This window comes from Dicentrarchus labrax, unplaced genomic scaffold (genome assembly GCF_905237075.1).
Source record: "Dicentrarchus labrax unplaced genomic scaffold, dlabrax2021, whole genome shotgun sequence".
Taxonomy (NCBI): Eukaryota; Metazoa; Chordata; class Actinopteri; family Moronidae; genus Dicentrarchus; species Dicentrarchus labrax.
Window position 1 is genome coordinate 13,539,699 of NW_026136711.1, and position 25,256 is coordinate 13,564,954.

General features: G+C 41.6%; 1 protein-coding gene across 1 annotated transcript in view; it reads left to right on the forward strand.

Annotated features, from left to right (window-relative positions):
- The first annotated feature begins 519 nt into the window (after positions 1–519).
- The window catches only part of prickle2b (prickle homolog 2b), an 81,707-nt gene continuing 56,970 nt past the window's right edge, over positions 520–25,256 (forward strand). The window contains exons 1-2 of the mRNA XM_051414474.1: positions 520–740; positions 1,221–1,306. Coding sequence (XP_051270434.1) covers positions 699–740; positions 1,221–1,306 — 128 coding nt within the window. The 5' untranslated portion in view covers positions 520–698. The remainder of the gene's footprint in view (positions 741–1,220; positions 1,307–25,256) is intronic.

A 25,256-nucleotide genomic window follows, 5' to 3' on the forward strand; every position in this document is an offset into this window, starting at 1 on the left:
ACTGTCAGACCACCGGGAAAAAAACAGAACAGAAACGCCCCATGGGGGACATGGCAGTTTCTTGTGAGATGAATGGAGGTTAGGAGGAATTAATCTTTTCTGAACAAATATGAATCAGGAGATGCTCATGGAGAGAGAGAGAGAGAGAGAGAGAGAGAGAGAGAGAGAGAGAGAGAGAGAGAGAGAGAGCATGAATGTCTATAAATTGTGAGTGAGGAGGAGGAAAGAATACTCTGCTGTCCCTGCAAGTTGCAAATTCCAATACAGTAAAGTAAAGCAAAGAAAGACTGGATGGAGAATGAAGGGGAATCCAATAAAAACATGTATTTCCTCAATGATTGCAGGGTCTGTTATTTTCCTTGAGCTGCTCAGACTGGACGTCAGAACTCATCCACACCGTCATTTACCACCGCATCACTGCTTTTTATCGAAGTGTAATTATAGTTTGACTGAAAAAAAAAAAAAAAAAAGTCCTCCATTGGCTGTGAGGGAACAGGGTGGAGCTGCTATCCGGAACAGCGCGGCTCCATTCATTAATGAGAGGGGTTAATGGGATAGGACTGCAGCCAGGGCTCAGTGCGTTTGGAAAAGTCGTGAGGGATTTTTAACAAATACGCACAGCTCTCCAGTTTCCCCTTGCGCGCCGTTTGTCTCGGTAGCAGCCGACTGTGCCTTCACTGTCCTGGGATCAGCCTGTCATGTTCAGTCGCAGCAACAAGAGGAGAGATTCCAGCAGATCGGTAGGTAGGCAAGACAAAGTTTGGAGGTTTGGCAGTGTCGACTTGATTATGCGCTTTAATTTAAAAATACGCATGCCATATATATGTTTGATGTTAGTTTCTGCTCTGTCTTGTTGCTAAGGGCATCAAGTTACATCTGCTCTGTTAACATAACGCTGGCACAAGCCTCATTAACAACCCTGCATGAAACATGATGAAAGATGTGTTTTCTCTGTTTGAGCCAGTGGCCTTATTTCTTGAATAAAAGTTATGTAGCACACATTATTTTGACCTAATTAAGAGCCAAAATTTAAATTTTATAATCAATTTATTTTCTGTTAGCTGTAAATTATACATATTAGACCAAAGGAAAACAATCTGTTAAACTGCCACATTATTATTGTACAATATGTTGTGGTGCCACAGGCTTTGTAGAGATACAGTAGGTGGGCAAAAACCAATGCAAGCTATGACCCGTCATCTCCTGTCCCTGCTCCCAAGGTGAACCCTGCAGATGAGCCACAGAGAGGACAGCCCTGCATCACCTGTGGAGAACAGTGTCCTGGCTTCACCCTGCACAAATGGAGGTAACGGCGTCACATCACTCCATGTGCCAGAATCACATTTATGCCCACACAGCAGTCAGTTTCCAGTTTCCTCTCTGATGTGCATTATGTTTCCATCTTGCGGTTTGATGTCAGCAGAGGCAATTAATTAATACATGATGAGAGTTAAGACCATGAATTATAAGCTGGCCTTTTAATAGTGACATCTAACCAGCTGATTAAGCCATTTGCAATTTGGCAAAGTACCCATTCTGCATTGTGATTTACAGTACACAAAAACCCACTGAGGTTTCTTCTTCAAGTAGAGTTGCATTCAGGAGGAATCCTTTCAGATCTCTGGTACCTTGAATAGAATCAGCCATCCGTACTACTGTGAAGGAACTATTGTTCAGCTCCTGTGTGCTCTAAGATAATAGTTTTTACTGTAGAGACCATTCATGCAGCAGGGAGGCTTCAAGCCTGCTGCTTCTACAATCACTCACACAGGACGTAAATGTACTTGTGCTGTGAAACAAACTGTGTATTCTAAAAAGAAGTGATCCTGCTATGAAGTACAGGTGGTTTGGGTTAGTGTGTGGAATAGTGTGACTAATGTGTGCAACTCTGTTTTAGGAATGCAGTATAAAAAGCATCACACATGTTCTAGGAGAGCACTGAACACTGTTAGCTGATCACTATCAGCTGATTCTTATAACTACCAATCACTTCAGTAACAAAGTCACTCTATTAGCAATACTGACTTAATAGAGATGTTGTGAGCTACATCAGTTCAGTTTGTGGAAACAAAACCCAAAGGCACATTATGTACCAATTACAAATCCTACATTGTAATCGTGGAACACAATAAGCTGCTTGATTTGGTCCAATGAGGATTAGTTGGGGAGGAAAAGTCCAAAATTATAAGCTCAGCATAATTGAGCAGTGTGAAGAAAACATAATTGAGTTTTAATGTTATTTACATGCCTGCATGACTTCATTCTGAAGCACACCACAGTTATTCTAAATACCAATTTTCCTCTTGAACACAGAATAAATCACATAAAACTGTAGTGTTTTGGCAAAAGAAAAGTCAACGTGGTTGGAGCCAGCTTATTGGAAGTTAACACGGCAGCCATGGATTTGTTAGGTATTTTCTCTCCTAATGGGAATCCACAATAGAAGGGGAGGGTCTGAGCCATAAAGACCATCCAGCCTGCTTTGCTGTAAAGTAAACTATTACAGGGGCAACAGCAGGCTCAGGAATGCAGCATTTAATTGCCTGTCTTTGCAGTCTCACAATAAAAAGTAAACTTTTTCCCCTCGGACAAACCAGAATAAAACGGTGTCAGTGGACACAGACTTAAGGAGCCAGACTTTGTGTGCGAAGGCAAAAGGCTATTTTATAGCTCCAGCAAGTCTTTGTTCCTGCAGAGAAAACTTGCCAATTTCACAAAGAATTTCCTGTCTTTTTCTTTAAGCAAAAATAAATGTGTTTTAATGGAATTGGAATGTGGTGGACTTACAGTGACCCTGAGGTTAGAGATAGGGAGCTGGAGGATGCAGGTGTGTACGTACTCTCTCCTCTGGTCACATACCAGATGTGTCTGTCTGTGGCTAAGTTGATTAAGGCACTGGTTCTCAAACTATGGTACTATGGAATCTCTGAAATATTTTTATGCCTAAATACAGCCTCACAGAGCTGCTATCATGTCTGTTGACTCTGTCTTCTTCTTTTAAGTGTTGAAACTTTTGGCTATAGACCACCAATCACCCACATTCAAATTACAGCTAGCAAAATGTTGTGGCTGGTAAATTTAAGGAACACCAGCTGCTGACTTACATGGCGGTAAAGCAGTGGTTGCTTCTCTAACAAACCAGTTCTTTCGTTTCGATTTCTTTCGTATGGATTTTCATACCAGCGTTCCTGTAAATTAAACTTTTGGCACCCTTTGACTTAATGTTGATCTTAATTAATTTCAGAGCAGCTTTTTCTGATGTGTAATCCACACATTTTGCTTGACATGTGTTTTTTGTCATGGCAGAGTCTCTCTTGGAGAATGAAAAAGTTACAGTGAATGGTCCTAGGCTACGCTACACAGACCTGCTACCATTCTCCACACTTTTAACTGTAATATTGATGATTCTCTAAATATTCAATAGATGCATGTACAGTATAGGCACTGTTTTTCTGCCTTTTCTTTCTTCTTCTTCCTCTGCTCTTCCATACTGCCTCTATATAAGATGTTTCCACTAAGCCAAACTCCAGGGGGTGTTTCAGCCTGGTCCTTTTATAGTAAGTTGGCTGAGTGTGTTGAGGCATTTCCCATTCAGAGTCAAGAGAGGAGCTTTGGGTATTTAAAATCACCCAGGCCTTCCAAAACATCACCCTCAAGAATTTGCTGTAGACGTTAAACCCAATAGTCCGTATCTGCAAACTTTAAAGTACAAAAAAAGTTTTTTCCTAGTGACACAAGTGGCTGAAATCAGGTGTTCGGTCGCATTCTTTGAGACGGAAGTTTGCTGTGGAGCTGCAGCTCCTTTATAATGACATAAGCAAGTTCCCAGTTCTGGATGGATGCCCATTGGCTACTATTGTTTGGAGGTACACCCAGCATGGCATGTTTAAAGGCCTGGTAGAAGATTCAGGACATTGTTCTTCTCTCAGCATCCCTTGAGCTCTCTGGAGATAAGGTGGCGGAAGTTGCCGTGGAAAAGGACGCCTGGGCTGCTCTGTTCACCCTGATGTGGGTAAAAAAAGAAAAAGGACAGATGAACAAAGAGCTTAAGTTACCTGCTTGTGTGTGTCAGTGTGCCTGTGTAACTCAGTAAGCTAAGTGGGCTGCTCTGAGCAGGGTTAGGAATAGGAGTAGATTCTCCTTGCACAACATGCTCCTTCTGAATTATTAATGCTTGCCTTTGGCTTGATTGATTTTCCTTGTGCTAATGAGACTCATTACCAGGCTTATTAACATGTGCCCTGAGTGTGAATGTGCTACCTGATCGGTCTGATCACATGACCCTCTTCAGCACGATGCCGGTGTGTTTTAGATCTGGCTCTAATGTACGCTTAAAAGGTTACACTTGACCTGTTGGTAGGGTAAGGTCAGTCCAGACATGAGTCAGACTACAAAGGAGGATTTATGCTAAGAGATTTTGCTATTTACTATTCCTTCATTTCCTCCAGCCAGCAGCACAACATAAAACTTCATTTAAAGCAGCAGGTTTAGTTCAGGTTGTCAGAGCCGACTGGCGCTGGACAAAGCCCGTCCTTGTATGCAACTGGGCCTTAGCTGAAACTTTAGCTGGCTAAGCAGCAGCAGCAGTGAGGGGGTAGAAGAGGAGGAGAAAAGAGGATGGTTGCAGTAGAACAAGAGGGATTGGGGTTGAGTTTTAACCTGGTCCTGAATGACTTGCTGACGTCTGTCCCCTCGGTAACCCAGTCTGATCTGCATAACACAGGCAGGCCCCGCCATTCACTGTGTTAACAAGACGGCCTGGCAAATAAAACTGTCAGGGAGCCCAGGCATATGAATGGGCTCTGGCTATTTTGGCAGAGAAGAAGACTCAGTATGAGGTGAGGGGGGAGAGAGAAAAGAAGAAGCCATTGGTGGTCAGTGCCACACAATAGAAACTTAGGAGATTTATCACTAAAGCTATGTCTGTGTATTTGCATGGAGAGGGTAAACCTCCTCGCTCGATGGTTTCCAGGGTTGAAAACACTTTCTGTCCCGCTGTCCTCTCTCCCTCCCTGGGCTTGTTTTAGAGCAGAAAGCAGCATCTGTGATAGCACCAGGCAAATGACTTGCTAAGCGTCAAGGGCTTTTTATTGTGTAAATGGTGTGTTTTGTCTTTGTTGTTTTAGAGGAGATTTATTTTGAAGGGGTTATATTTTAAAAGGTCTGCGGGGACATGTGATGTATGACTGATGTTTGTAGATAATGCAAACCCAGAGATCTATAATATAACATAATAACGCCCTGATATAAATCATAGTTTGACCTTTGGGTTCTCAGTGTCAGGCTGAACGTCCTATCCCTCACCTTTCACTCCTTTGGTCGTCTTTCTGCTGCTGTTTTCTCTCTCCTCCTTCTTCCTGTTTCACCATGTTTCACCCTCATTTCATCTGAATCAACTCCAAATTCCAGAACATTTTATTTGCCTGTGACCGTACAAGCCCCTCCGAAGATTATGCATGGCGGTCACGGAAACGAAGACGGTCTACACACGCAGCCGGGTGAGATCCTGAGGGGCCTGTCGGTCAGCTGCTGAATTCCAATGAAATCCCTGCATCAAAATTCAAGAGCCACACTGATCTGGTGACACAAAAACACAGACAGAGGTCACGGCTAGAGAAAGCCTTCACGGCTGAATTCCTGCAGTATTCCTCATTTCCTCTACCCCCATTGATGCGGTTGGCTGGAGTCTTAATAACGAGCACAGGTAAAGAAACATTTGTCATAAGCAGGCACACAATCCCGAGATACTGTCTTATCTCATTGAATGCACACACTATTCCACTGCCCTTGGCAAGAAAATACACTGATTCCTTAATATCGTTTTATGAGATATTCTGAAGGCTCGATAACAACCCAATTTATTGCTTTTTCATGCAGAATATTTCACACCTCTTCTGTTTGATTTGTTGCGACAGAGCTGCATTGTGTTGGCTGTTTTAATGGCTGGCTGTGTATTTGTAGACCCTATCCGCAGAGAGGAAATGATCCCTCTCATCTGGTTTAGATACAGTTTATAATTATGCACACATGACACCTCTGGAACCAAAGACAAAGAGAGTGTACGTGTGTGTCTGTGCTTGTGACTGTGTTTCTGTTTTGTATGTTTGCACGAGTTAGGTGAGCATATGTGGTGCATGTGGTTGTCAACTTCATGTGTAAAAGAAAGATGGATGTGTTAGCAGTGAGGTATTAGGCATAACAGCAGTGAGTGTCATCTCATCCACCAGGTGGGTTCCGGACGTGTAACAGGAGATCCTGCGAGGTGTTGGGTTGCTCCTGTGCTCCATGCTTGTAATTGCTTTTCTAACTTTCTGTAGCTCCTTATATCCTATTATTAGTATTGTATGACATGTTTCACAGCCTATGCCCTACAAGCAGCAGCATTAATGTAGGTTTATTGACTGAAACCATGAGTATTTTCATTTGTCATCATGTTGAACACTAGTTCAATGCTGCTGTGGAGTCAGTAAAATACAGTTACATTTTCCTTGTTTTGTTTGTCTGCGGAACAAACTGCCCTCCTTGTGTTGTCCCTGAATAACGGCGCAGCATGAGCTAAAAGATGCCGGAGTGAGGGCTGTTTTCTCACCTCACTACCTCAGACAGACATGTTGTTTGCGCTCTCACCGCTGTGACTCCTTTTCTTAGTTCTATTCAAGCTGAGCTATTCAAAGGTCACTGTGTCAGCTCGCTGTTGTAATTTTTCCTGTCATTTAGACTGTGGCAGTTATGTTTTTTTTAGCTGTATTGTCTTTGTACTTGCATATAGTCCCTCCGGTATCATATCACAGCTTGTCATGTCTTGTTTGTAGATCCCAAATTTATAAGTGTTGAAGAGAGGAGACTTCAAATTTCTAGTGAAGCGTCATGAACAGATGAGCTGTAATTTTTTACCTGAAATGAAAAAAATCGAAGTACTGGTATGCCAAGCAAGATGCTCTCCCAAGCTGTTTCAAGGAAGCTTTATTGTACAGCTCTCACCTGTTTTCCTCTCTGGTGGTGAAGTGCACTAAACTGACCAGCAGGAGGCAAACATGTCCAACTTGGACACACTGAATTCCAATAGCCGCTTTGTTTGCATCAAGGTCACACAGATTGCTCTCAGTCCCAAAACTGTGACACAAAAGAAAGGACATTTAATTTGATTTTATTCAATATTTAGTGGGGTGGGGGAGGCTCAGATTGTAACTGCTAAACAATCACTATAGGGAAGACAAAAATTTAAATATCAACTTAGTAAATAAATCAATGGCTATATTGGCATAGTTAATAGGCCTCTCCTCTCTTTCATTACTGTGGTGGTAACTCTGCTACTGATTGTCAACAGAAAGACCTTTAAGCTTTTTCCAATGTAGGAATGATAAACCATAATGCTGAGCCACACCCATGTGAGTACTCTTAGCAGCAGCTACATTACGATCCATAATCAGAAAAAATGTGCTCATAATCCGCACAAAGTGCATTGCTGTACTTCAGTAATACTGAATAATTTACTGTTGTCTAATCAAACCCTGCATATTCTTTTTCATATAGTCTTTAAAGAGCTTTATTCTATAGGACAGCTGTGTAATGTTTTCTTACAGCTTCTGAAATTAAGCCAGTAGCTTTACTCTGATCCACATCTCCAGAATTTTCCCTGCTTCTTTTATCAAGGTCATCTCTAACAGGTGCTCATGCGTTTGGATTAAGACTGATAGGCATCAGAAAAGTCCTTTGAGTCCCTCTTAGAAGATGGTATGTGTGTGTGGATGTGTGTTTTAAGCACAATATGTTCTTATATATAGGCTCATTCATGGAGATCAGATCAACAGTGAGTCATATTTAATCTCCTCCTTTACCGGCTATCTATGAAGTCAGTCTGTTATGCCTCACTTATTCCAAACAATTTTAACTAGGGAATTAAAAAAATTTAACTTAACAAATAAAAGTGTGCATGCAAGTCAGTATCATTGTTTCATGTGATTCGTGCCTAACTAACTGGTTCTGATACCAGTCATTCGGCATGGATGAGCTGTAACTAAGTTACTACCTGGGGAAGAGAGTTCAGTCGGAGCGGGAATGAATGAATCAGGAGATGAAGTAGAGACACAAAGCAGTCCACACATAAATCCCACTGTGGTAAACATAGTGTTGTTATTTTTGAAACAGGAGGAAAGCTGCGGTACAAGCAACTGTCCCCGGTGTAAAGATGAAAAGTTGTGCTACCTTATAAATCCCTGTCAGAGACGGATAAAGAACCTTGAAGTCATAAACTCATTAAAGGATGTAACTGAAATTAGGTGTAAAACCTCTCTATGTCTGAATTGTAACAATTGGGATGCATTCAGTTGTTGCTCTAAATGAACATGATAGGGTTGTAGCCTTGTACTGCTTGTAGCAAGTTTCACCCTTCTGAAATCAGCAAACCTCTGTAATTCCCCCTGACCTGTGTGCTAGCGATGCTAATTCACCCCGATTTTTGCCCTGGTGCGGATCTATGCCTTAATGAAGGCTTAGCGTGCTAAGCTGCCTTTGAACTGTCACTGGAAATAAAGGGAGGCAGGCTCACTGCTGTCATATGCACAGCAAGTTAGCATTTACTGTGCTCAGGCCTACAATTGCAACCCGCCCACCCCGGTAGAGTTAATTCATGTCATGCTGACTGTTTCCGTGTTAGTCACTTCATGCACTTTGACAGGTCAAATGTTCAGCTTTTGACTTTAGCTAGCTGATATCATTGCTCTATAAAGCTCTAAAGCAAATTGTGCTTCAAACAAAAGCACATATTCCATTAATTGTATAGTTCAGGTGTTCCTTCACTGTACGTTACATAAAGAATTCAGGGCATGCAATGGTAACACACACTATTACTCTCTACCACCTCTTTTTCTATCTCTGTCACTCAAATACACACTCAGTGACTAGGAATGGTGAGAAACACATTCTCACTGGTCTGAAGCAGTTTTCATTTTATGTTAGGATGCACACACACCTGATCACCTTAATGCTCATTCAGAGAGTTTGCATCCTGTAGTGTAAGCTCCATGGTCTCCCACAAGGTGCACAAGCTCTCAGTAGTCTCCCTGGTTGTTTGAAAACACTTAGTGGATTAGATTCGTCTTTGAATCATTAAAGCCTCTCTCACATCAAACTCTTTCATGCTTTTTTGGTGGTAGTGGCTATGGTATAGAGTTGGAGGAGATGGATGAAGGGTGCCAATTATTAATTATTTTCATTATTCACTAAAGAATGTTCTATAAAATGTCAAAAAATTGTTGACCCTGTCTTTATTTCAGAGAGTTTGAGGCCACGTCTTCAAGCATTTGCATATTTTTTCATTTGCGGCTCTGCAGAGATTTGAGAGTATTTACATCACCATCAAGTATGCTGACCTTGACTATCAATCCAACCAACCTCATGGTGGCAGGAAGTCAGATTCATCCTTGAACGTTTTCATGGCAATCCATTCAAAAGCTGTCAATATATTTCAGTCTGGAGCAAGTGTTTGGATCTTTGCTTGATAAATGACTTAAATGATGGATTAGTTACCAGAATTGTTAACGATTAAGCAATAGATGGGTGGGTGCAGAGAGGATAGGATTGATGGAGAGATGAAAGAGTGACTGAAGGATGTTTCTTGTTATTACATGCTTTCTTCTCCCTTACAGTTGCCACTTTGGCCTTTTAAAAAGTGCTAATGTACTTGTTTCCTTTAGTCTGTGCTGATTCATTCTCATTCTGACATTGCCTCTCTATCAGCGCATACACCTCAGCTCACTAACCCGTCATCCTCGCGGCCCCTCTTTCTTCCTCCCTGCGTCCATCCATCCATCCATCCATCCATCCATGCGTCTCCTCATCTATCCTGTTTAAAGGCTGCCAGCCCAGTGCAGCGAGGTTTAAGCAGTGAACCACTTCAAAGACCTCTTTGATTCTCTCCTCCTCATGTTTTATCCCTCCACTGCAGCCACCTGTTCCCATCCGGCGGCTGTGTGGAGGAGAAAATCCTTGATCAGAGCCGTACCAACAGCGTGGTTTGAACGCACAGTCCTTCATGGATTTCATGTGTTTGGGAAGACTTTCTGATGGTGGTGGTGATTTTAGAAAAAGAGTGGCCTGTTCTTATGCTTATGATTGTAGTAGCCAATAGAGGTCAGCATTGTACAACAGCAAAGTAGTGTCATATGCTGCTTGTCATCTTTGTATCATGGGCGGATGTATAAGCTGGAGCATCAGATTGAGCAGAAACAAATGTAGAAATGATAAGAAATGCTCAGAGCTACTGTACGACACTGGACAGAGATCCTTACTTTGTTTATTAGGTACACCTCATAAGTTCGGGAGATGCTGACAGTTTCTCTTTGAATCCCATTACTTTAATGACTTGTCCTATTTTCATTACAGACCCAAAATCCCAGTGAAACTCAAAGCCTCCTTTGTGTCCAAACTGCAAAAGAGGAGGTTGATGACTTTGCAGTGTTAAATTATTTGATTGGTTTATTGATTCAGCGAGCCTACTGATTATTGGTGGGCTTAAGTAGCATATTGACCCTGAGAGAATTGACTGTCGCTGTCTAATATTGAAGAAAGGGTCCAGACAGCCACTTCATCAAAGAAAGAGAAAACACAAGGCTTATTTGATGTATTGATGAAGCATTTTGATACCTCATCTTTAAAAGACCAACTGGAAAAACAAATGGGGTGTGTGTGTGTGTGTGTGTGTGTGTGTGTGTGTGTGTGTGTGTGTGTGTGTGTGTGTGTGTGTGTGTGTGTGTATTAAATGTTGTTTTTGTGTGTGAAATTGCATTTGCTTATCTTTTTTAGCCTGTTCAACTTTTGACCCTTGTATAATCCTCTCGCCCCCCTGCCTGTCTTCATCTCTTTCTCTCTCTTCCTCCCCCTGTCTGTCTCTGTCACTGTGCGATTTGTCGTCATCTGAGGAGTGGGCGAGGTGTCGTCTTAGTTCTGCTCACAGTTCTGCATGAGTCAAAGCTGAATCTGATAGGCTGGATGAGCTGTGATGCTGTTCCTGCTTCTGTTCAGCTAGTTCACTGACACTTTTTCTCTGTTGTATATTTGTCATTTTTATTCTACCCATGTGTCTGTGTATATACGTGTGTATGTGAGTATTAATAGCAAAGAGGCTCTTAAGTGAAGGCTGTACTTCACGGATGAGAGAGTAGGCTGGCTCTCAGTGCCAAGCTGTACAGGTATCTATCAACTGATCTGGGTGCAGAGGGAATGGAGGGGGGCAGGAAGCAGGAGATGAAAAAAGGCTCTGAAGCATGGCCTGCTTCCTCTGTTAGAGGCCTGAGAGAAGTAACGCACTGCTTCACTGAGGTATCAGGTCAGCACAAACCAGGGAGAAAACAGAGAGGCTACTGTAATGATTGTGGTTGTTTTCGGTCATGCTGAAATGTTTATCTGCAACAATTAATATACATTTTAGATATAGGTAAAAAGTTCAGTTGTGTTCCTTTATGGCTTTAGCTATAGCCCAACAGATACTGGATCTTTGAGGCCAATTTTAATATTTTATTTTGATAATTCTGATAGTGATATATAACAGATTTTTAGCTGCACTTGTGGCTCTTGGGATGTCAGTCAGGTGAATTATCTATTGAATGGCTTTTTTTTTTTTTGTACGGATATCCACGGATATCACTTGACTTTTGCTGTAGTGCCACCAGCAGGTAAACTGGAAAAATGATATCAGAATATCTCTTTTATTTCCTCTAGCACCAACACAAGGTTTATTTTGAGTGAAATTACTTTTTGATGATTGTAATCCCTTAACTTTTCATCTAGTGCTATCATCAGGTATTTTAATTCATTTTAATTAACATTTTAATTTGTCTAAAACATTTCCGTCAGCCTTTGTGTTTGTCGCTAATTAGCAAGAGTCTTGTTGATAAGTACTACCTCAAACATATTTTTGGAAATTATGAACAGCCATTTCGGTTGATTTATATGTGCATCTCTAGTCTCTATATTCAGTTAGATAAATTAAAGTTAATTTTTCAAAGAGGTTTTTCTGTGTAGATGACATAATGTGACAATGGTTGAATTCAAACCGCTCATTTCACGCTGCATGCTGTAGCCAGTTCAGACAGGAAGATGTGAAGTTGACATGTACTTTTAAGGCCTGCGCGTTGCAAAGAGACAGCGTGGGCACAGACACTGAGTCATTTGGATTAAGATGGATGGAAATGGGAGCCAGTAATGCAGACACATGACAAAGTTACCTCAGCAATCAGATTGAAGCCATCATCACCCTCATTGCACAAAATAGTGTCTCTGTTGCTTCAGCACTTAGAGCTCTGTATATTTCAATGTTGCACTCATATTCTCTCTCTATCTTTCTGTGTCACTCATCCGGCCAAGTTTATTTGTGCAGGTTAACTGGTTGCCAAGGTGATGAGTGTGCTGTAAGTTTGCTGCTGCCTTGACAACGGGCCAGACAAGTACTGCATTATCAGCATGACAATAGGAGCAGAGCAAATAAGGATAGACAGAACGGACACACATACGACAGCAACAGAGAGTCAAGAAACAAAGAAGTTGGTGTTGCTCACTTGACGTTAAACTTCGCTTAGTATTTTTCCTCTCTTCTTGTGGTCAGTGAGTAGCTAATGGCTGTATAGGGTTATTCATTTATTCATTTTTTAATGGCTTATGAAGATACCTCCCCCTTATACATATAATCCTATTTAAAAAGAGAAAAACGGATACAAACAATAATAACAATAACAATTGCAATACATCATTTGAGCAGCTCAAATACAATATTAATATACATTTTATTTTACCAATTGAAAATGCATGCAAATGAGTCGCATCTTTTAGCATAATTTATAATTCAGTTTTTTTAATTTTGGATTAGCGATATCTTATTGAGATGTGTGGGACAAACAGTACCCAAACAGTACCCAAACAGTATTACAATACATTATATGAGGATGAATTAAGCTGTAATAAAAAGTTAAAATACAGGAATGATTTGACAATTAACAAACTCTACTCAAGACATCAACTGACCTCATAGTCTTTTTACAGATAAGTTCAATATGGTATTTCCATGTTAATTTTTCATCTACTATGACTCCTAAGAACTTCAAATCAAAAGATCAGCATTCAGTTGATTCAGCCCAAATAAAATGAACTTGAAGCCCACTCCATAACCTGGGTTTGATACAGTTATTCACATGATTTAAAATCATCAGTTGCGAACAGAGTGATCATTTGTTTCTGTTACAGGTGAAATTATTTTCATCTTGAAGTGTGAGATACCAAATAGTGTGAATTTTTTGCAAGTGACATTTCATTGACTTTCGCCTGTGAAACAAAACAGGCACACACATCGAAAGAATCAAAACCAAACTTTGGTGGAGTGCAATACTTACTACTGTGTACAGAAATGTCCCTGATCCATTCTGCACTGAGTAGCGTGGGCCCCGAGAGTGCTTGAGCTGTGAAGGTATGCCTTCCATTTGTAAAGTTTGAAAATCTTGTGAAACTAGAGAACAGAGTAACTTACCAGCAAGGTAGCCTTTCATTGTAACCCCCGCCCCCTCTGTGATTTATTTCTCAACCTGATACTCTTGTAGTTTTGCCTAGCAAACAGACTGTAACAATTCTTGAATTTGATGTTGAAAGAGCTCAAATTAGTTTGGATTACAATTATGATACCTTACACTGGAAACATTTATGGCCTGGTAAGTTAGAGTCGAAAAGACAAAATCAATGTGCACCTGGAAATGCAGTCAGAATGAGAGCCTGGAGTCTCACCTTTTGACTTGGTCCAGTTTATTAGAGGATGATTCACATGAACAGAGTGTGCTGTATCACACATTAGTCTCAGGGGCTGATGTAATGTGCAATCACACTTTCTGTGCTCTCGGCATCGTCCCAGGCTGCTGCATCAACTGTCCCATCGGCCCTCTGTCACGTAACAGACCCGCACATAAGCCCATGTTATCCTGTCCAGCCATGACAGTGAATGTGACTTAGTTAAGTGGCAGCGTGACTGCCAGAGGCGGAAAGCAGAGTGAGCCGATCTGTTGAATCAAAAGGCCAGTGTATGCATGTCAGAGAGGTCAGCTTTTAACCAGCAAATCCCCTTTTCTCCCGTCTAATCCTCCACCCTGGGGTTTTCCCACACCACAAGACTCCTTTCGGACCTCCAGAGGGCAGACATGCATGGCTCCCAATAGCTTCCACAGGCCTTAGACAAGACAAACAAGTAGTCAGATGTCCAGCAAAGATCTTTCGGCCTGCAGGTGTAGCAGAACTGTGGCTCCAACACAAGTGTTACAGCAAAGTTTAATCATCAGTTGATACAAAAAGAAAAGTTGATAGAATGCCAAAATATTGTAAAATCCAGTGTCCCACATAACCCACTCAGTGTTCTATGCTACATGTAGCACTTTAGCACAATGCTAAGTAAAAGTAACTGGTGGTTTCCATGTGGATTCACAGATTGGGACTCACAAAACTGAACTGAAAACACAAACTGATGGAGCCAGGTTTAGTTTTGAAAGTGTTTTTAAGAGCAACTAAATATTGTCCACTGTGCAGTAATTTCTTGCCGTGCAACAGGGGGCCCAGACAATAAATTAGTGCCTTAGGAGCCTCTTTCACATTTGTCTCTACTGGTGGTATCATCAGTCCACATTTGCTCTAACAGAGAGTCAGCAGTTTAGGCCAGTAAAGCTGACTGGACTTGCTTAGTCAGGGAGGCTTGTGATCTGCACTGTGTATCTCTGCATTCTTCAACAGTGAGCTTAGCTTTGCCTCAATTCAACCCCCTCTGTAAAATAATGTGGCCTGGGGCATACACAGTCCATGTTACACACACACACACACACACACACACACACACACACACACACACACACACACACACACACACACACTCATCATTTCCCCCACAGACTGGATCGCTCATTTAGTGTGGAGATCAAAGACTCCAATATTTATAAGTGGTCTTGGGGTATAATTTGTTTCTCGTTTGATTCTGACGAGACCATTCCCCGTCTCCCCTTTTATTTATCTATGTGTTTATTTATTTATCTGTTTAAACCAGACCTCTTCTTCCTCATTACAGCCGCTTTAATGTCCTCGCTGTGCCGAAACTAATTGATATATAATGAACACCGTGCGAGCTCATTCGGAGTGAAATGTAAATTGTTTGCCTGCAGCTCTGGTGATGAAACAGGAGGAAGACAGATTGGATAACCCGCAGTGGAAAGTCCTGTCTCCTGTCATGTGGGAACACGGAGCGCACACTGCCTGTATATTTTTTTTTTATAGCACGTTTTAACTCCCATCTGGTTGGCTTATGAGACTCTTGGCTTTGTTTGTTTGTTTATCTTCTAATGTGTTTTAAGGCCGTTTTCATCTTCATAGCCCTTTTGTAAGCCGGTGTTTGATCCGCATCTGTCACGGCTAATGGTGCCCCAGTTGTTTCCTGATCTGGTTTCCAGCCACTCAGGTTGAGCCTCTTGTCTCTGATTGACACATGAGAGTAAATATGTTGTAATGACAGTGGGGTCAGTGTTGATATAAGGTGTGTGCGTGGGGGATGTGGAGGTGATGTTGTGCATACACTCTCCTCCTGCTTCTGCTTTCTAAATTGATATTGGCGTCCTCAGACAGGTGGGATGCAGCGGGAAGCGTGTGTGTGTGTGTGTGTGTGTGTGAGTGTGAAAGACATGTGGGAGGTGACGGGTATGGGCCAGCGTGTGTGACAGCAGGTGTTAAAGGCTGGAAACTCTTTGTTTAACTAAGGGCTGTCCTAAGGCAGGTGTAGCACACATAACACCGTGTGTGTGTGTGTGTGTGTGTGTGTGTGTGTGTGTGTTTACACTACCACACGTGCCTTGGCGGCATACGAAGAATGGCCTCAGCAGACCTGTAATATTTAATAGCTTGACACTTGAGCCAGGAAGCGTGCCTCAGTTTCTGTCTCATTGTCAGATGGTGTCCAGCCCAAATATCCAATCTCATGTTCCAATCTGACCACAAAGTAAGATGGGATGGACAGCAGTGGGACTCCAAGCGTGTGTGTATGTGTTCAAAAGTGTGTGTTACACTGACCTTGTGTTTTTTTTCATTGTCAAGTGGATGTGTGTTTGTGTACGTATGTGTACACTCATTCAGAAGACACACACTTATACGTCAAGTTGATAGGTACATTTTAATTGAACTACTTCACCTTTTTACGATTTACCTCTCTCTCTGTTTCACTGTGTAAGCCGGTCACGTCTCGGCGTGTATGAATGTGTGTGAAGGGGCTGTTGGAGGTACGTTAGGTGGGGGGGGGGCTGCTCACTGAGTCCCAGCTCCACCTCTGGCCTGTTTGAATTGCAGATGCTCTAACTCAGACAAGCTGTGCTCCCAAGTTCCTGAATAATGAATCTCGAGCACAAGGAGAATGGTTGATGGGAGCATGTGTGTGTCTTTATGGATTTCTGCTTGTTTTCTTTTGTGTGTGTGTGTGTGTGTGTGTGTGTGTGTGTGTGTGTGTGTGTGTGTTCCAGCCTTGATTAGTATGCTGTTGTGTTTGGTATGTTGTTGCTCTGGCTGGCGTTGGGGGCAGAAGAAGCCGGCTCACTGCTAATGTTTTTGCGCAGTGTGTGACAGATCATTCATATGAAAGATTACACTGGATTCATCATACATCCTCTACAATGGTAATGATGAAAGTTAAAATAAGAGGATATTACATGTTTTTCTATTGTCAACAAATCCCATGAAAAGCCAACAATGAACTGATCCTACTACCAACCTTTGATAGGCTACAGATTATGTCATAAACCTCTTACTGGAGTAATTCAACATTTTGTGAAACATGCTTATTCTCTTTCTTGCTGATTTTTAGATTAGAAATACCACATTCGTATTTATAAAAGAAATATGAAGTTACAAGCAGCAGCCCACTACCTTAGCTTAGCACAAAGACTAGAAACAGGTGAGAACGGCTAGCCTGGCTCTGTCCAAAGGTTGTTGGTTGCTTGGCAACCTCAATGTGACTGCGAAACTCTGGGATGTCTTTTTTTCTGGACCAAGAAAAAGTCTGACTCTGACACATGACCCCAAATAAATAATTGTTTTTGCACAGATATAATGGGTTAATTGGTGAGCTTTACCAACAGTAATACACCTCTAGTGTTGGTTTTGGTCTTTTAATGGCATTTGTTGACAACAAGAAGAAATATTTTTGTTATTTAAGTTCCTCTATGTGGGCCAGTGTCATTGTCCTCACTGTGTTCGCTTTGGAGAAAGTGGTATATATTATTAGCACAGAGACTATATTCTGTCTGGTCTGATTAATGATGTGGAACAACAGAAGGGAGAGTGGATGGGTCCGCTTCCCAAACACAATAGACCTACACTAGACTGACGCACACGCACACACGCACACACACACACGCACGCACACACACACACACACACACACACACACACACACACACACACACACACACACACACACACAAGTCAATTGGTCTTGCCTCACTGCCTGCCTGCCTGATGCAATTGGATTTTGGTTAGTCGACACCTGTGTGCTCCAGCAGGTTATAATGGGGAGAGAGTGATAAAAAATGAAATATGTATGTGTATGTGTGTGTGTGTGGGGCAGGGAGAGACTCTTACCCATGCATATAGCTGCACATGTATTCATATAATCCTGAGAAGTCTGTACTGAACTAGAAATTCACCCCAGAAGGGACAGAGCCATAATGTCAGTCGACATGGAGCTTCACGATTCTCTGTGGAGGCGACTATGATGATAACTGCCTGACAGCTGCGAAGCATCCACAGAGCACTCAGTGGATTTGGCAGAGTTGCCGGAGCATGAGCGTGCTTTGCCTAAAAAGTTTACGGTCGTGGTTGCACAATGGAGAAGAAACATCAATGCCTACACACGCTCATGTCGAGCATCATTTGTGTTGTAAGGAGATTCTGAGCCTGCTGTTGCTTGTGTCAGTTTCATAACCGGTGAAATGCTGTTTTCATTGTAACTGCCACAGCATTGCCACACCAGTTTGTTTTTTATAGTGCTCAGCTTTATGGCTCCACAATACCTATGAAGCAGTTTATTGAAACATCTGTCAGACCAGGTCCCTTTCCCAGAAGGCTTTGTGACTTTGATAAATTCTGATGTCTAACTTTTCCTCCTCAGCTAAATGGATTACCATAAAACCATAATAATTAGGCATGTTTGTTTTTTGGGCGTTTTTTTCATGCTAACTTTCATTTTGACCCCCTTCTCCGTTTTCTTCTTGTGTCTGATATGTTAAGTGTGTTTTGTGTAATGGCTGGGGATCAGGTAGGGCACTTGTTCCTGTCCTTTTTAGGCCTGTGACCCTTTAAACCGAAGCAATGGCTCCTCAGAAACCATTGTCACAGGTTGCAGATTAACCAAAGAGTGAGATTCCGTTCTCAGAGGAGAAGGAAATGTGGACTGTTTTTAAACTATCCAGTGTTTGACAGTAAGAAGCAATAATTTTAAGAAAGATTAGAAAAAGATGAATTCTCATCTTGACCATTCAGAGTTATCTGTTGACCCTTTGGAGGTTCCTACTCCTGTTCGTAAACCAGTGAGATAGCAAGTTGGCAGGAACTGATGCTTATGTGTGAGTCTAAAGCACAGCCAACCCAGCTACTGCAGCTACTTCAAGTTTCTTTAGTGAGTTTAAATGTGTCATCGTGCATGAGGTTGTTAGATGAAACTAAACAATATTAGAAAGAAAAATCCAGAAAATGTTACGGTAACTTTTATAACACTGTAATGGAACAATCTCTGTTGTGTTTAACTAGAAGTTGACTGAGTTTTACTAATCCTCCGACTGCCATCTGCTGTTTGACCTCCTCCTTATCGACACATAACCAGCCGCCACTGGTCCTGTGTGTGTGCGTGCGTGTGTCTGTGTGTGTCCATGCCCAGTGATGTGGTGTGTTTGTTTGTGTGTGCAGACCATGGCTGTCAGTCAGCATCATGGACCAGACGAGGGAGGGTGGGGGTATCATTAGCAAAAACCCAACATAGGCCTTGTTTAGGGTTAATAGGGTCGTGCTCCTGCCAAATGTGCACATGTGGGACTTATTTTAGTCCAGAGGTTAGCCTGGCAGAGGGGGGCAGCCAGTTTTGGGGTTCACTTGCTAAGTGGGCATCCGTCATGATCATATTTCAGAATGCTTTCATTCACTGATTCAGGGTTAGTATCTAAGTCATTAAAATTCAGGAAGCTGATTGAAATTCAACCCAGTCCGAAAAACCAGTATGAGGGAATAATGAACAATTGGCATTGAGAGATGAATTGCTCTCGATCATTTATTGAATGTAAAATCAACTTTTGGCTTTTGGGCTTTGTTTGCTATTTGGTCATATGTTGATTGAGCTTCATAACACTTTTATATTCCATTGACTTCCATTCAAACAAGAGAGGGGTGCGAAAAAATTCACAACTGTAAAGAACTTGGCTCTTTTGCTCTGTACTGAAGTTAAAGAGTGGCAAAGTTTGGTGCATTTGAAAGTAAAATCAATCTTTCAATCTCAGCAAGAAAGTAAATAAATGTATTTACCAAAAAATTTAACGACTTCTTTAAAAAAAAAAACCTGATTAAATGAGTAGAGAAGCACAAAGCGAATGCAGCTGCTCCCATGAGAGATCATGAAAGGGTTTGAGTATGAATATGAGATAACAGGAAAGACACAGTTCAGACATTTATTTGGACTTTATATGTAGTTTATTTAGACAGGAAGGAAGGTCTGATCTGGGGCCAGCAACAGACACTAAATCACACAAACACCTCTGGCCAGTGGGCACACAAAAGCTGAAAGCAGTTGTTTCTGTGTTCTGGGTTGGCTTTAAGCAGTTTGCCCAGATCCTGTATACAGTTATTAATTCACAGTGCTGTGAGTGGGCAAGCTAACCTGACTGTCCAGAGTTCATAACATTTTTATATTGTCTCATGATTAGTGGGCTTATTAAGAGCAATCAGCCCCCTGGCCCAGGCAATCACTAATCTGAGTCATTCATCTAAAAAAGACTTTATGTGTTCAGCTTTTATATAGATTGAGGTCAATAGTCTTAATGAGACATGTTTGCTTTCTCCCCTGTCAACATGCTGAAAAATGTGATTTATTCAGTTCAAGCCAGTGTCTTTTTACACCCACTCTGCTGCTGCTGTTCTTTCTTTTTCCACTCTTGCGTCACGGCAGCTTGTTCTTCAACTATTCTCAGTGATATTTCAAAAGGTCTTTGTGGCATGAGTCATCCCATTTCACTGCAATTTTGTCCTGAAATAGGTTTGAATTGCGACAGCATCAATTTATTCCTTTTGGGAAACAGTTTTTTAGCTCCTTAATGGAAAAAGGTTAAAGCAGAGTTGCGGTGTGGAGGCGAGCATAATTTGAGGTCCTGTCCTGGTCCGCTGTGTGGGATTGTGTACTGTTTGCTGTTGACAGCTCCTCTTTCACAAGTTCTTGTCTTTATGTCCTCTGAATAAGTATTTTAAATACTTTGTCATTGAGGGGACATGGCTGTTCTAATGCTCATGAAATACCTGTAGAGGAAGACAGCTTAACATCTCTTTTTTGGGCTTTGTTATGGACATATTTCACATAACAAGTTTCAAAGACGAAGGTGAAGGCAAAGACGTATTCCCCTCCATTTTTGAAACACTACACAGAACATCCGGCCATGACACAATAACACTACAGTCCTGGCAGGTATGGACAGTTTCTCTCTGCATTGTTCAAATCCCACAGCTGCAGAAGCATCCAAGGCCAGTCCTACTCAACACACCAGACTTCTCAGTGATTTGTGTGGTATCTAATTTGTTCTCCATATGGTGCATACTCACACACACGTACATATGTGGCTAAGACATACACATGGCTAAGACTCCATACTTACTGACTCACGTACACATACACACAGCTAAACCCTCCCGACCTTTACTCCATCTCTCTTCTGCAAATATAAACCGGGTCACATGCGCTCTACATCTGCCTGTTAGATTACAGTTTCTAAGGGAAGGTGCGGGTTGGCTGTCCCTACCAACTAGCATTAACCTGCTAGATTGGATATAATAAGCCGCATGGGATTCAACTGCCATTCGGGCTTGTCTGTTGCTCTGCACAGCTCACAGTTTCCTGGTTAAACTAGGAAACTGGGAGAGCGTGAATGTAAGTGGGGAAACAAAACGCCTGCTCACAGTGTGTTGGCTTTATTAGAGCGTCACCTCTGATTAAACTACCTCAGAGGAGCGCCAGTTTGTCCGACCAGAGCAGCTCACAGGGGTGGGGCTTTGATGTAGAGGAAATGAGGCTCGACTGGGAGACACCAGAGAGGAGAGGTCACATCATCACTGGATGAGTTTGAGAAGAGGCAGAGTCAGGGCGTTTCAGCACGCTTAACTCTTGAGAGTTGCAACTTTCCACAAGAGGGAGAGGGGAGAGAAGTGTGTGTGTGTGTGTGTGTGTGTGTGTGTGTGTGTGTGTGTGTGTGTGTGTGTGTGTGTGTGTGTGTGTGTGTGTGTGTGTGTGTGTGTGTGTGTGTGTGTGTGTGGAGATGTCTACTGGGTTTTCCAGGTGATGTAAATTGCCTGCTGACACCATCTTTATGCACAAAGATGGTGACCTGTTGCATCAACATTACCACCAGCAGGAATGATTATTCTTCCACGCAGCAAGACTTTGAAGTCCCACTTTTTCTGTCTTTTTTTTCTCTTGATCTCCCGTTTTCACTTTCGCATTGATTTACATCTTCATGTTTCCAACCTTTGTAGTGCAAAAGACAACCTCACTTTAATTTCAGCTAATGAGGGCTGAATATTAGAAAGGGATATTTTTTGGGATGAGGCAACCTTTTCAGGTGGAAATTTGCAATGCAAGTGGTGTGGATAATATCATTTGGAAAAATAGGGCAGCAAGGTGAATTTAAAAGATTATTTTGGGTTTGAAGGAGCTCTTTCTTCGACAATAACAGTTCACAGAAAGAGGAGAACTTTAAGCCTTGGCAAAAATTATGCCAATTAAGTCAGTCTGACTTTACAATGGGTAAATGATCAAAGGACTTTAAAGCAAAGGGCGAGGAATCATGACAGCAGAGACTTTGTGAATGGTGATTTAGGGAAAGAGGAAGAGTGTGACTAAACAAGATTAAGACAAAAGTCGACTGTGAACTGATTGACAGAAAGGTATCCAATTTTTGTCATGGAATAGCACAGTATGTAATTAATAACTGTACTCCATTCAGGTGGGCCAGTTCCTGGATCCTGAGAGACCTTAGGTCATATTCACAAAGTGTCTTCAGTCCCCCAAAATGGCAATAAAAATTAAGCAGAGTTTCCTGTTAAGACCTAAAGCTAGAGCATCTTTTACTGAGGGACAACTCATAGGCTAAGAGAAGGGGCGGGGTTGACCCTGTTGCTATGGATGGCATCCTGTTTTTTAATCCATTTACTCAATATGTCTATAGTGATTGATTGACAGGTGACCAAACTGTGTTAGTGATATGAAATAAAATACATACGAGCGTGAAAAGAAACTGTCATCACTGTCATCATTATTCTGCGTCATCACTGGCAGGTTTGGAGTCTAAAAAGGGTAATCTTTCTATTAAATGTGAAATATTGACATCATGAAGGTCATTTTTTCAGACTTTGTAAAGCTCCTTCAGAGCTTGAGAAGGCAAAAAGTAAACTAACCTTGTGTGTAAAATCGGTGGAGTGCTCCTTTAATGCGGGAGACCTAAGACCTTATTATTGTTATTAATTACATTTCTGTCTTTTGGGATTGGCAAATCAAAATGTCTGCTATGTAAAAGGTCTATTGTGCCCGTTGGCTCACTGACGGGGCTCACTGGGTCACATCAGCTGAACCATCGTTAATGTTATTAGTTCCACCTGAGCTTATTCTGCCAGAACATGTCAAAATGCCATGAAAAAGGGCTTAAACGAAATACTTGCTGGTTCAGCTTCTCAAATAAGAATATTTGTCTGCTTGCCATTCCTTTCATAACATTGTAAATTTAATAGCTTTTTAACTTGATCAATAAACTGAAAAAAATTGTAGATTAAACCGTAATGAAAATACTCAGTTGCAGGCCTAATACAATTACTACGCTCCTCTCATCTCTGTTGCAGCTTCTCATGAGATCTAATCAAGCATCCAATTTCTACCAGTGCCACAAATCAAGAAATTCATTTAAGCTTCACTACTTCTCACTGAAAAAAAAAACTCTTCTCCTCATTTGCTTTATTTTTTGCTTCAGCAAAGTAAAGTTTTCTTGTTTTGGTTTGTAGTGTTTCAGACTAATGTTCATTCCACTGCTCACGCAGGTTTCCTGTGGCATGATGCAGCTCTTGATTCATTTTCTTAACTGCCCCCGGTGTATTTTATTATAACGTAACAGAAACAACATTGATGGCAGATATTTCCATCATCAGATTTTCATATGTTCTATTGTTGTGAGGTTTCCCAGTCTGCATTGTTTAATAAACTACACCATCCAATATCTAACACAAAGCAGTGTATGGCAGCATTCCAAATTACTGGTGGCCATTTGTATTTTCTCTGCGTCCGAGCTCGGCTGGGGCCGGGCCGGTAGTTGACAGCAGATGATCCCTTCTTTAATGAGATTTTTTTCTCCCCTCTCTGTCTCGCTTCATGGCGCCACAAGGGAATCATCTTAGGCAGATAGAAGCCCTGAACCATGAACAGAAAGAGCCTGGACACAGATAGGACACCAGCAAGGAGACAGAGAGGGAAGGAGGGGAGCATGAAAGGAGGGATGGAGGAGACAGGGTGTGAGAAAGGGAGATATTATAGTCATTGTCATGCACTAACAGATGCCTAACTCCTCTCCTTTTGGCCCAGCTAGTTGTCAGTCAAAGTCCTGATGTTCATTTCAGATATGAATATCAACATGAAGTGATACAGTTTGTGTTGGTAGCTGACAGATCAGCCTTGGCATGAGCGTTGAGGTGTGTGATATTTCACGATATTCCAATATATAGAAGTTTGTCATTGAGTGCACAATAATGGCTCATGACTATACATAATTGATGTCTTTTATTTCAGCACTTTGTAATTATCTTTGTCTGTCATGTACTGTACATTTCAGCCCTGTGGGTTGTCAAGGTGATGTTCAGAATTCATCTGAATTAATTTAGAGCAAGATCTTAGATTTATAACACATGTCACACTCCAGCCGTCCACCCATCCATTATTCATCCATCATTTTCAGATTCGGTCTAGAGCTTATGTACTTGGACCATATTTACATCTATCCAACCATCCTTTATCTCTACCCACTGTTCAGGTTAATGGAGGGCTGGAGCCAATCCCAGCATGCATTAGGTAGAGAAGCAGGCAGACCGACAAGAACAGGCAAACACATTCACACTTATGGGCAAATTTAGATTACATCCTTGAGTTATTTTATGTAGTTTTTTTTATTTTATTCTATCTTATTTTGTGTGGTGGGTGTGACCTTTTATATGCAAGCGGTGTGGCAATAATAGTTTGTTGGTTGGTCCAGACTGAAATATCACAACTATTAGATGGATTCTCATGACATTTTGTTCAGACGTTCGTGTTTCCCTGACAATGTACCTCAGTGACTTTCGTGATCCCCTGACTTTTGATATATCATCAGGTAAAACTTTTAATTCTTGGTTATCTTCTTTGGTTATGACCAAATGCCTGCAAAACTGTACTTTGTGTTATTCGAAAATGTGAGCATGCTAATATGTTAAACTAAGATTGTGAACAATGTAAACATTATACCTCCTCAACATCAGCATGTTAGCATTTAGCATTTTTAATGTGTGTGATGCTAACTGAATCACTAATATTGCCAAATGTACCTCTGACTGCTTCTCAAGCACGCTTGAATAATCTGGTTTTGAATTTGGATCTAATGCATTTTGCAGTCTGACAGGGTAGAAGAGTCTATCTAATTAGAATCTAATTACCCAGAATCCAAGTTAACACCAGATGTATAGGGGTCATTTATCTGTCCCATTAATCTAGCTATCTATCTAACCACCATCTAGACATACAGCCAGCCAAACCCCCTCCCTGCACTGTGACTGATGACTTCTGCTCAGCACGAACAAATCATAATGAGCCCATCTGACAACCTTTTATGGTGCCTTTTAGCCTGAAAGCAAAAGCACAATGGGATGTCTCTCAATGGAAAAGTGAGTAAATTCACCGCAAATTACAATCTTTATTGTTTACCACAAAAAGTCTGGAG